Source organism: Metarhizium brunneum, chromosome 1 (genome assembly GCF_013426205.1).
Source record: "Metarhizium brunneum chromosome 1, complete sequence".
Classification (NCBI taxonomy): Eukaryota; Fungi; Ascomycota; class Sordariomycetes; order Hypocreales; family Clavicipitaceae; genus Metarhizium; species Metarhizium brunneum.
This window is the reverse complement of record NC_089422.1, coordinates 8,520,510-8,533,318: the sequence shown is the minus strand read 5'-3', so window position 1 is coordinate 8,533,318 and position 12,809 is coordinate 8,520,510. Positions and strand designations below refer to the sequence as shown.

General features: G+C 50.7%; 3 protein-coding genes across 3 annotated transcripts; 1 reads left to right on the top strand and 2 right to left on the bottom strand.

The window, feature by feature from the left end:
• Nucleotides 1-465: 465 nt before the first annotated feature.
• phr (Deoxyribodipyrimidine photo-lyase) lies at nucleotides 466-2,283 on the bottom strand (the record flags this gene model as incomplete). The annotated part of the gene is made up of 2 exons (XM_014692495.1): nucleotides 466-1,012; nucleotides 1,067-2,283. 2 exons carry the CDS (start codon nucleotides 2,281-2,283, stop codon nucleotides 466-468), a joined length of 1,764 nt encoding a protein of 587 aa, XP_014547981.1.
• Nucleotides 2,284-3,773: 1,490 nt separating this feature from the next.
• Nucleotides 3,774-5,384, top strand: G6M90_00g025990 (uncharacterized protein; the record flags this gene model as incomplete). Its single annotated transcript, XM_014692496.1, has 1 exon — nucleotides 3,774-5,384. One exon carries the CDS (start codon nucleotides 3,774-3,776, stop codon nucleotides 5,382-5,384), a length of 1,611 nt encoding a protein of 536 aa, XP_014547982.1.
• A 5,799-nt stretch (nucleotides 5,385-11,183) lies between these two features.
• On the bottom strand, nucleotides 11,184-12,574 carry G6M90_00g025980 (uncharacterized protein; the record flags this gene model as incomplete). The annotated part of the gene is made up of 2 exons (XM_014692497.2): nucleotides 11,184-11,951; nucleotides 12,044-12,574. The coding sequence occupies 2 exons, from the start codon at nucleotides 12,572-12,574 to the stop codon at nucleotides 11,184-11,186; spliced, it is 1,299 nt and encodes a 432-aa protein (XP_014547983.2).
• Nucleotides 12,575-12,809: the final 235 nt, after the last annotated feature.

Below are 12,809 nucleotides of genomic sequence, written 5' to 3'. Positions count from 1 at the left end.
GGCATGGAGGAATTTTTGCGTTGTGGATCTTAGAGTTGGCTGCATTTAGCACATCCAATTCAAAAAGGCGTTTGGGCTCGATTCCGAGACAAGCTAAAATTCACAAAACACCTACCTACCTGTTCGATTTTGGATGTCCCGACGTGATTTCTACATGTGACGATGAAATTTCTTATGTTTTACGCACCAAACCCGGCTAGTAAAGTCTCCTCAGGCTGGCGCCTTGTCGCCAATCTTCTTGGCCGAGGATTCTGGGGCTACCTCGATAGTCTCCGTGCCGCAGATAAAACTCTGGCCTTCAAAAAGCTGTGGTGACAAAGCTTCGCGCCAAAGTACAGATACGGGTCAGACATGCGCAAACAATGTGACAATGTCATTTTAACGAGCCTTGAAAGGAACGCAAATCTTAACTCAGGTAATGATTAATATACATAGAATGATCAAAGTCCCAACTCGCATCGTACTCTACATGCCATTGGCGATTCCCTCCTTGTATGCGTTCAAGGCCCTGTCTCTACAATCTTTGTGATTGACAATTGGCTTCGGGTATCCCGCCTTCTTTGCCTTGGCGCCTGCTCCTCGGCCATATGGATCATGGATTTCCTTGCTGTCTAAATCTTGCAGTTCTGGTACCCATTTACGGATATACACCCCTTCCGGATCAAACTTCTCGCTCTGGAGAAGCGGGTTAAAGATTCGAAAGTATGGCTGAGGGTCAACGCCGACGCTAGCACTGAATCCCCAGCCGCCGTTGTTGCTGGCAAGGTCGCCATCAATGAGATGCTCCATGAAATATCGCTCGCCCTTGCGCCAATCAATGAGCAAATCTTTTGATAAGAATGAGGCAACGATCATTCGACAGCGATTATGCATGTAGCCATTGTGGTTGAGCTGTCGCATTGCAGCATCGACAATGGGAAACCCAGTGCGACCCTCACACCAAGCTTTGAAGTGCTCTTCGTTGTAAGACCAGGCAATGTTGGAGTATTCTGGCTTGTATGGCTTATTCATGCTAATGATTGTTAGGACTGCAATGTCAACTTGTGGTTTGATGTGGTATACTTACCATATGTAGGGCCAATGGACGAGAACATGTTTGTAAAAGTCACGCCAAGCGACTTCGCTTATCCAAACTCGAATACCTTCATTGCCACCGTCTAGTTTCTTCGTCTTATTTCTGTCCCTAGCTGTGCGTACGCACGTACGACTGCTGATAGTTCCGCTAGCCAGGTGTACCGACAGAGAGGACGTTCCATCTTGTGCAGGAATGTTTCTGTTGTCGCTATAGCCACCAATCTTTTCTTCACAAAATTTGTCCAGTCTCTCCTTTGCAGCATTCTCACCAGCAGGCCACAGGGAATGGAATCTCCGTTTTTCCTCCTTTGTGAGCTGCTTGTTTGATGGTGCCTCTGGAACAGCGCAATCAAACAGGTCTTTGAACCGTTTTCTCGCCGTTCCGGGGTTTTTATTTGGGGGATCAAATAATTCAAGCAAGTCCAAATCGGCATGGATATGAGCAACCCATGATCGATACCATGGCGAATAGACAGCATATTGATTCCCAGAGCCACTTTGCAACTGCCCAGGCGGCACAACGCAGGTGTCGTGAACGACTTCAAACGATTTGCCGTTCTCTGCAAGGTCGTGAACCATGTTTGCTTCCCGGCGAAGCTCATCCACCTCATATTCCATGTTTGCAAACAAGTGTCGGCTTCCCCACTGCTCCATCAACTCCAATATTCTATCAGGGATCTGCTTCCTCCTCTCCACCGTTTCGATATAGAGGGGGATATCCAATTTTGCCAGATCCCTCTTTACAATTTCAAGAGTTCGCAGAATAAAGTCGACACGCACAGGCGAGGTCAGGTGCGCTTCAAAGTCTTGTGGGCTGACAATGTACATGCAAATCAGGGGCACAGCGGCCTCCTTTGCCTTTTCGCTGGCCAGGGCAAGGGCTCTGTTGTCGTTACACCGCAAATCTGTTTTGAACCAATGGATTACAGAATCCTTGGCTTCCACCCTCTGGCGTTGCTCTGTGGTATTATACAGAGCAGTGACGAGGTCCTCCATGGGACGTGGAATCTCGTTATTATTGTATGCGCGAGCTCGCGCATTGCTCATCTCTGGTGGATAGTATTTGCGAAGCACGATGCCATGCCTTTCAGCTTCCGCAGCTAAGGGATGTGGTTCGCGGAGGCCATTGGCATTCCTCGACCTTTTAGCACTATTGCCGTTGGTGTGGTCAGGACTTGACGGCTTGCGTTTCGATGATTTTCGAGCCATGGTAGCGAAATTGTTACGGCGGCGAATACGGAGATGGAAGGATGCGGTACTCAGGTCTGTAGGATAAAGACACGCAGGAATTGATCTTTGGCAAAACTCAAAGCTCGACACAAGTGATGTTGGTCTCATCTAGGTTGTTGATTACATCTGCGCGGAGCATGAAATGACGTAGATTAAAGTAGAAAATGTCATGGCAGCAGGATGAAACTGCTCAGGGGATCACACAGTCCATATGGCAAAACGACTCCTTCTAAGGCTCGATCGCGTCGATGATGGCATGGCGTGGGAGTCGGCCGATGTGGAGCGCATCGAAAGGTTTCCGAAGATCGGGTTTGCAGCTTGCATCTTTCCATCTGCCGATCGAAATGTCTAGGAATACCCTACCCTGTATCGTGGAGCTTGTGTTGGAATTGGATCTACATGAATCAGATCAATCAAATAAAGGGGTTTAAGAGTCTTGTATGACGGCGCGCATATTTCTTCCTGCTTCGGAACGTCGTTTCTCTTCTTGGAGATGTCGGTCACTCAGCTCACATGCTCTCTGCCGACTTACCTCCATGAAAATAACCTGTCCAAATCAATCAAGAATAGCCTATTGTTTCGATGACTGCACATGCCAACTGGTATTTTCCCACGGTCGCTCAATTAACTGCTCCCAATACAAGCATGTTTGCTAAGTCACTTCAAGGTTTAAAATCCTTTTTGGTTATGACAGCTGTTAGCTAATGTTGGCAGCTGCTACCAGCTGCCCAATCAGGGAGCTCGAGGAAAACATGGTATGGAGACGTTCCCTGGTTGCACAACTGGCCCTGGAGCCTAACATAGCATGGCTGGGGATTTTGCACACATGGACCTGGGACAATGCGCTCGCTTTCGCTTCGAGAACAACAAGGTGCGGCTTCATCTCAAGACTGCTGCCGTGACGCGTTCCACAAATCCATGGATATATATTAATCCCGAGCTTTCAGTCTGAGTCTTGCGAGCAGCGTCTAGCCACTCACCAACGGATTCCCGAAACCCAAATTTGAGAAACACCACTTGCCTCCTCTCTTTGAGAGCCGAGACACAGTCCAGCGATACAGGTGCCTTCCTGCGCATGGTGAACCGGGCCCGTGGCTTGTATCAACTCCATCAAAGTGATACAAACACCATTGCTCTTTGAACTGCCCGGGTTTGCCTTTGCCTTTGCCTTTGTGCTTGTCGGCTTCTGGTCCGGACCCTGCTCCCCGTCTGTAACAGGCCTTTCGAGTTTTCGCCAAACACGCCCCTACACCCTTTCGTTCTGTGTAATATACGCTTTTCCCTTGTAAGTCTCACTTTGAATTCCGGCTTGTATTCGCCGAGGCTCGGCCTCATGGACTATTCCAGTCTTACCTCGCTATAGATCTCAACCCAGGGGTGGTCTCGAAGCCTATACTTCCGTCATGAGTGCGTGAGGTGCTGCCATATTCAATCATCTGAACCAAAAGAACCGGTTATTAGGTACCGTTATGGCTTCAGGGACGCTAGGGACGTGGCGATTTCTGCCCCTACCGGTATCATCCAGCATTCCCGTGCTTTTGGTGTCCTTTGAGACAGGCCCGTCTTCATATGTGATCCGTGTCAGTGACATGGCAAATATATGGATGGAAAGCTTGGATAGGAAAGCCATTTGCATGAGAGGTTGGAGCGAGGACACGAGCATCGATCCCAGTGACACCGCTGAGAACATGACTACATTCCTGTCGTGTCTGAGGAAGGCACTAGATTCTAAGCAGGCTGGACATGACGAGACGAGCCTTACATTAGCTCCAGAAGACAATTCGGGTGCCGCAGACGATGGTATCACGTTGAAGATAACTTGTCCGCTCCCAGGATTCCATGCATTGAAGTGGCCAATACATCTAAAGAAACAATCGCCATCCGCAGTCGCAACCAATCTGGTCTTACCGCTGATTCAAGCACAGTTTGGTACGAAACACGAGATACAGTCATTAATCCAGAGGATTGCAGAAAAGGATGCGGTGGTCACCAAGCTGTCGGACAAGCTGGAAGCAATGGGAACTGGACTGGAGCATGTGTTTACGGCGTTATCTGGCCGAAAAAAGGTTACACGTGCTGCCGCTGAGGATCGGGTCAAAGGTCTGGCGCCGTTCAACGAGCAGCGGTGGAAGAAGGAGCTTGACTCAGATGATGTCGGCCCAAGTTCTGTGAATGACCTTATACAGCACGTGTTCGGTGATACTGGATTAGAGTTTCGTTCTACACTAGAGGTGGACAAGTCTCCTGAACTAGACAAATGGTGGCATGATTTCCTGCCGACAAGCCAAAGATTCCAACGAAAGGAACCCAAGGGTTCAGCTTCAAAGAGGCAGGCCGTCACACCTCCACAACAACCATCAAACTGCGATGATGACGATGACTTTCAGGTTCAGTCTACTCCTCCACACTTGCGGTCAGCAAAGAAGAGTGCAACCGTGAGTAATGTACTACCAGCAGATGACGCCTCTACGGATGGGGAAGAAGACTCCATTCTAGATAGCAATCCGCCACCCGCTCTGTCTGACCGTACGCGACAACCTGAAACTTCTAGGCCTGGAGGCTCCCGGCTAGGAGCTATTGGAGGCAAGAAGCAGCCGGCACCACCTCGGGCCCCGTCACCGCCGCCAAGACGTAAGACCGCAAATCCGCCGGTGGACGATGAAGAGACGGCATCTGAGGCATCAGATGATGATGCCACGGCTTCAGTGCCTGCCTCATCGCCTATTCCATCACCCGTTCAACGTCCTAGCAAGACAGCGGGCCTTGGCAGAATTGGTGGAGGAGCAATGAATACACACCCTCTGGACAGCGCGAGTAGGCCAGAGGCAAGTCCACCTCCCGTAGCCAGGGACACAGGACCTAGGAAGCTTGGCACGATTGGTGGCAAGAAATCCAAGGTAGAAAGGCAAGATGAGGATACAGAACGTGGTCGGCTGGCAACTCGCAGAGCAAACTCTCCCAAAGATGAAAAGCCACGAGAAACGTCAGAGGAACGAGCAGATCGCAAAAGAGAGGAGCTCAAACGCGAACTAGAGAGAAAAGCTGCGGCTGGTCCAGCAAAGAAAAAAAGACGATTCTAGTGGGAGAACTTGACTCTTGTCGTATAACGAGAGTTATGTTATGAGTACTTCGGGCCCCATGGCCACATGCTGCTGCAATTAGGCGATGAACAGTGGTCTGGCAATCCGGATGGGAAGTATCACATATGCACAATAAGATTGGATATTCTCATTGGGTTTATACACTGTATTTACAGGACTGATCGTTCCGTATGCATCTTGGTTATGGTTTCAAATTCAGAGATGCTAATGTATTCAAGCTTGCCAACAAAGAGGTCGATCATCTTTGGCTAGAGACACAGCTATAGTCGAAATTTGATGTAATGCGGGTATCTTGTAAGGCACAACCATCCCACTTTTATGTTTCTGATATATGTACGAAGGGCTACACACAGAAACATCAAGGGTCACCCTGCTTCAGGGTACTTTGATGTCAGTCAAGGTAAGGTCGCCTCGTGGTTATCAGATACCCGAATCACACCTCTTTCCTAGCAGCCAGGGGCGCTGTTGAGCATTTTCATCCGTCAAAATTGAAACATCCGTCCTGGCGAGATGAGATGCAGAAGAGCGACTCCAGCATTACCGCTGTGCAATATAAAGATGGAGGGACCGGCGGTGTCACGATATGCCCTTTTTGCTGCTTACCATCTACTGCATTCTGCAAAGCGGAGGAGTAATGGTGAATCCAGGTTTTCTTTTCCCCTTCTCTCCTTGGGTTTTGCTTCAACGACAATCGTCTCGAAGCACACCACCTGTTACATTGAACGCGAAGACTTGCGACGCGTATGGATCCCCGACATCAGCGGAACATGGGAGCAGGACAATCAGGCAGCCAGCCGAGTCCACGTGCCCGGACGACGAAAGAGCAAGCCATCACACATTTTGCATGGGGCTGTCGAAAGACGTTCTACTACGGAGTAGTAGTAGTTCAATCCTCATCATGAAAGCCTCTGTGGCAGCGGCCGCCACAACTCAAGTGGCATCAGGAGTCCAGAACTACTACTACTGGGATCTGACGCCCCGCTGTCTTCACATCCTTGCCAGTCCTAGATCTTGTAGCGCGATCAGGGACAGGTATTCTGCACAATGTCACAAACAGAGATGGCTGCTTATCCTGCATTCAAGACGGACCAATTCATTCGCTAGTGTGGGAGTGCAGAAATGCTGTGGCAAGGGGGCACGACGGGCAGATTACATTATAACTACGGAGTATCCCAGCCATGCGCTCATGTTTCTGCTCCCCTTTCCTTCCAACCTGCCCCTTCTATGGATAATTCGACCAACTTTCGTCGTGTTTCAAACGTCTACTCTGGCGTCGACCGCGCAATTACGACAACAGTGATGGGGCGAACTGGGCTGAAGAGAGAACAAAGCTAGAATGCCTTGGATGATGCTCCGGCTTGGACGGAAGCTTGGACCGGCGTCACCGAGTTCATGCATAGAGCGTTCTAGAGTCGAAAGCGACACGAAACGGAGCCGTTGATTCCATGCGATCGACACGAGGCTGAGTTCCTTCCACGAACTACCGAGATGTGCATTGGCGAATAGGACCTCCCAAAAAACCGAGCCACGCGAATGGAAACTCAGAGGACGCGTTTTCTTGACCCGGTAGTTTAGATGCTGGCCGGACCGCCATTGTACTGACACATGAGATTCTCAATCGTGGATTCGACAAGGCCTACTCATTCCTTCATTCGCCCTGAATTTCACGTCCTCGGCATGAGCGCCGAAGGGGAGCCCTTCACATTGCCGAGTACCATCGACGAGCCGCCAATCCACTCGACCAATATTGGTTTAAATTGGCCAAGTTTAGACGACGGCAGCCTTATTCCCAAAAAAACGGGAGCAGGGTCTAAATTAACTCCTGGAAATTGGCCCCCGCTGCTGGTCAGGTTTCGCACACTTGCAGTTGCGAATATGCGAATATCTTGTTGCAGCTCAGCTCAACCTCACCAAGCCACACATCGTGGACTGTCCAACGTATACGTAACCGGTATAATGGACGATGGACGAATCTGGTTGTAGTTGGCTTGGACCTCTGGTGTTCAGAAGACGTGAGGCGCATAGGCGCAGACGCAATAATGTGGGAATGGCAGGGGGGTATAAAAACGCCCTATGACACAGCCTGGAGAGTTGCCGCCATGGCCGATTTGATGCATATTCCTAGAAAAAACAAATTAGACCGGATGGACCAACGGGTTCGTGTTCGTTCGGTGAGTGTTATACGATGCGCATTGTACGGCTCCGACCACACACATGATTGAGGGGCTACAAACCAACCCTGAAGCATCTCTTAATTCAATGGGCATTCCCATTATTGGCATTCATAAAATTTGAACAAGATAATGAAAAATTCCTCTAGCACTTATTTTCAAGGATAATGTTGATTCTTCCTGAAATGTGCGACAGAGACACCCACGACGACTTTTGTATACTGGCTGCTGGGCTGGAAATCAGCATCGGCCGCATCTCCAAGGGGGTGCATATTCAACTCGGCTGGTACTCTTGCCAAGATTTGCGCAGAGTGCCTCACGTTGCACACATGTGACGTAAGGCTTCGGGCATGGCGCGAATTGAACAGGACTTCATCCTGATCAGTTCCATTCCCACTACTTTCAAGCAGCCCAGTCCTACAAGGCCAACACACCGTCAGCTTCTTGTCCGTGATAAGGAAATAGGGGCACATATTGAAGAAGACACGACATGAAGCAAGAGTGATTTGATTTGTACACGTGCACAGAGCTGCAACAGGAGCAGCCTGCTTGGTGGGCACGCAGTCCTCGGTACGCAGCTCGGTGTTGAGATGTCTGTGGAGGACAACGGTTCGGGCATGTCGCAACATGCGCAATCTAAGACATGTCAAGGCCTTTTCTCATGCAACCTCATCCAAAGTACAGAGCAGATACTGTCGCACGACTCAGTGAAAGGGGAGGGGGGCACGGAACCACACTCATGTCATACTATGTTGATGCACATGTGTCTTTCTGTCAACACAGTGGCTTGATACTATGCCAGTAAGACCACTTACCTTTTTAGCCTCATACGGCCGCTGGATATTCAACAGATAGGAAGCCAAACGCATACCGGCGCCATGCCAGTTGCAGCCACGCAAACTCCTTGTCCACACGACGGCAGTTGGTTGTTGCGGAAACAAGACGAGCCTAGAAGCCAAAAAATATATAGAAACACCATTGAACGCGCACGGGGCCAAAGGGAAGCAAGAGGAGGGGAACACCGAAAAAGACTCCTCCCACTTCCCACAGCTTGTCAGAAGAATATCTGCGCAACACGTACTCCGTACCCCGTACCGATGCCCGCCAGGAGCCCTGGTACGCCAGACCACGCAACGCGGGACAAGATGAGGTCGCACAGGCACCCTCTGATCCCCTTCAAACCATGCTCAAAAGGAGATCTGAGGTAGTCCCAAGCCGGTGACACCAGGACGCGGGAAGGACCCATGATCCCCGGACCATTCATCCTGGCTAGTGCTCGTGTGCCCATGGACTCCGTACGCAGCCATCAAACCCCAAGACGCCTCCAATGGAGATGATAACAATCCCGCGATCCGTGTGCCCGCCTTTCTCCTCTTCCCTGGGGTCGTTTACCAGAGAAAGAAGGGGGAAGAGGGGGGCCTGACCCAGCCGTCGTTGCGGAATTCTCCATGTCTGAACAAAAAAAACACACACACACATGCAAATGTTTTGGTCCCTTTGCGGACGTAGTGTGAAACGCAAGAGCTGCCCGTTGGGAACCAATGTCCAGCCAGAGGGGGAAAATCAAATGTTTGCATCAGACCGCGGCACTTTATATATAACGGTATATATATACACTGCGCAGTCGGCCCTTTCCCAGCGGGTTATTTCAGGTTTTTGCACAAACTACTACAACAATAAGAAACGGCCTCTCTCGCCGTGGCGTCCACGGCCTTTGTGTGTCGAGAATGAACTGAAAATGAAGGAAGATACTCTCACACCCCCCCGCAGGAAAGAAAAAAAGCCGTTGGCCAAAACAAGTCGTCTAGTGCCGGCTCATGCACCGAAACAGTACCCCAAATGTCTCGCACCAGCCTTGAACATACATGCATAGTTCCATCATTGGGGAAGTAAAAAAAACACAGAAAAGGAAATAAAACCGGAGTAAAAACGCACGTCCAGCTTTGCAAATACCAGGGGGGTAGGGGGCTCAGTCTGCCCGCGATGGCCGGGCCCGGCCCAAGCTTCGGATCCGACACTGCGCGTGCCATCGTTAGGGGGGAAAAAGGCCGTTGACATGTCTCACACTGGGCTTCTGGTTGGGTCTGTCGCTACTTTTTCCCCCTTTCACGTGCTTTTACGGCTGGAGACGTGATCCTGCTGCGGGCTGTGCGTTTTTTATTCTCCGAGGCGGCAGCAACTCGCAGCCATGCCGGCAACATGGCGCAAACATAGACATAGGGTGTAAACTTTGCTCAAGAGCCCGAAGTTGTAGTTGCATTGTCAAATAATTTGTAATTTTGCGAAATGGCAAGAAACAAAATGTGTATTGCGTGGTATCACTCCAAGTATGTTTCATATGCGTACTGCATCTAACCACCGTCGCGTCCTGCAAGGTCAAGTTGCCGTTGCCGGCGCCGTCTTCTGCCAAGAAACTCATATGCGGTAATGGATTCTCCCCAGGTAGTGTAAGAATGAAAGAAACAGCGTAAAAATGCATACACGAGAGAGAAGCAATGCCAATAAAACAGCCACAAAAGAAAACGGAAAAAAAGGCGAACAAATAAAACAAAACTTATCATCACATTACAATGGACGCTACGCATCGCCCATGCCCCTCATCTGCAGGCCGATTGAAAAGAAAAAGAGAGAGAAAAAAGGATCAAAGAGCTGGAGTATCATGGCGAATGCAGAATCGACAGTCGTCAAGGCCCAGCCGGTTCCTTCTGGTCTGCCACTCTGGCTGGGGTTGCACAACAGCGTGCTCAGGTGCTGCGAGATTGGTCCCCGGACCAAGCAATGACGTGAATAGTTGCTCGTCAACATTCTCTTGGGCATGAGGAAGTCCGCCTTTGTTTTTTTGTTGTTTTTTTTTTAAAAAAAAAACTTCAAAGACAAAGAACACAGAATGCCACGAATGCTGCATTCTCAACGACTCCAACGACCATCATCATACTCTCGTGCCATGTAGTTTCGATATCAGCATCAGCATTACTCATATGCTCTTCCCCACGCTCCGCATGTCCGGCAGCCAAGAGCAAAGGCAACAACAGGTGGCAACTCATCGATCGTGCCGGGCTCTCAGACGATGAGACCCAGATCATTGGGACTTCTCTCGGCCCTATCCCATCCAACCACGGCCGCTTGGCCGTTGCACAAGGCCCCCACCCGGGTCATTGGGTAACGCAAAGGATTGTGTGTTATCCAAGCTCTCCATCAAGTTCGGCCTGTGTTTGGTTGCTGGCATGCCTTTGCCAAGAGCTGTCAAAACCAGGGTTGCCGCGTGTCTTGTAGGCCAGAGTCCCCTTGCCACGCAAAGAAACACAAATCCTCCCCTCCCCCCCAACTTGCCGCTTCACCTACAACAGATGTGCCACAATTCCCACATCTTGCTGTAGGGATTGACTGACGTTGAGCCATGCAAATCTCCAATTCCCAAGCAGAGGCACCCCCTGACCCCTGCTGTGCCCGGCCCCAGTTCGCAAAAAATGACAAATGATCACCCCATGTCCCAGGGCTCCAACGTGCAGAAGAGACCCTCCCGCCCATGCAACCGATCGGCCGGGAAATATTAGGTGGCCAGAGCCGTTGCAAGGTCGCCGACTGTCTCGCCTAGCACCATGTCCCGCTACTGGCCAGTTTGATTCCACCAGAGGTATGAGCTCCCCTGCAGGGGCTGATAGGGACGACAAGTCGGCAACGTAGACACACAAGCCTCGGCGTCTTCATACTTGACGCTTGCATGTCGCTGGACTTCGCCGGGACCAAATGCCATGTCCAGAGCCGGCATTCTGCTACTCTGTGCCGTATGCTCGTCGCAAGGCGAGGCGTGATTGGCGAGGCGCGCGCTGCCGCCGTTGGCCATTGCCTGCTGCGAGTTGGAATCCGCTGGTCTCAGCTGCTGTGGCTCAGAAGTGGCATTACCTCCACACCTGCCCATTATTGCTTCTCGGTAGGCGTCAAGTGACGTATACTGAGGCATGGCAGTATACTGACCAGGCAGAGCAGGTCTCATGTCATAGATGTCGGCCACTGAGGCATAGGTGGGCGAAACTGGTCGGAAGTCAAGCACTTGCTGGGAGTGGTGAGGAAATTGCATCAGCTGCCCGTACGGGCTTGTTCTTCCCACTCGGGCGGCTCTCGTAGCGCATCCTCCCTTCCGGCCGGATAGTGCTCGCTTGACCGAGTGCCCAACGGCCCATGTCTCGACGCCATTTCGTCCTGCGGACCCGGCTCGTTTCGCATAGGTTTTTTGTCGGTATCTTGTGGTGCTCTGTACTCCATCGCGAACAGCCCAGTCCTCCAGCACCCATTCGTTTACCCGTTTTGACGCCTCAGTTGCGCTCGACAGATTCCGTGAAGCCTTGGAGACTACCTTGTCACGTTTTCTAAACGCCTATAGAGTAAAAAATATAATCTGTTAGTTCCAAGACATTCCACAAGACTGTGATGCAAAATTAGATGGAGACCAAAGGGGATTGTCCTCACTGCGTTCATGCTCAGGTTGTGCCGAATGCTGTTTTGCCAACCACCAGTCTCCGTGACTGCCTTGGTGGTATGTTCTCGGAACCACTGGTAGATTTCCTGCAATGTCATGGAATAGTTTGGGCGAGTCATGAATGCTTTGTAGATCAGCTTCGCATATGGCTCGTCAGGTTTCTCTGTTTCCCCAGATTCGGTCGAGTCCGATGGCGGAGAAGCAAAAGAAGAAGGGATCGATCGAGGCTTTTGACGATTCGTAGTTGTTGTGTCCTTGGGTGTGTCCATTGACGCTGGCGAGTCGACCGCGGAGTCAGATTGAGACGCTGGACTGTTCCCAAATGTGTTCATCGATGGCGTGATATCAACTCCCCACAGGTGGCTGCTTGGGTCTGCATTATCACAGTTGAGGGCAAGAAGAAATCCGTCCGTGCTATCCAGACCAAGATCGGTTGACGGACTCGGCGTGGAGATGTTGGGGAGATCCTGGACATTGCTGGACATTCCTTGAACTTGATACTGTTCCGAAGGTTGGTCCATAGTAGGCACCGAAGCACACCACCCACCATGGGGGGATGCTGTTGAATTGCATTCTGCTGCCAAACAGTTACACGGTATGGTCAAGTCCTGAACGTAGTAGCTGGTGTCAACATCAGTCGGAGCCAGAGGTGGCGATGGCCAAACCACACAACCCTTTGAAATTGAAAGGCCAGAAGTCATGACGTTGCTTTTATAACCAGAGGATGAAGGTGTCGTTTTCTGTACAGTCATGTTG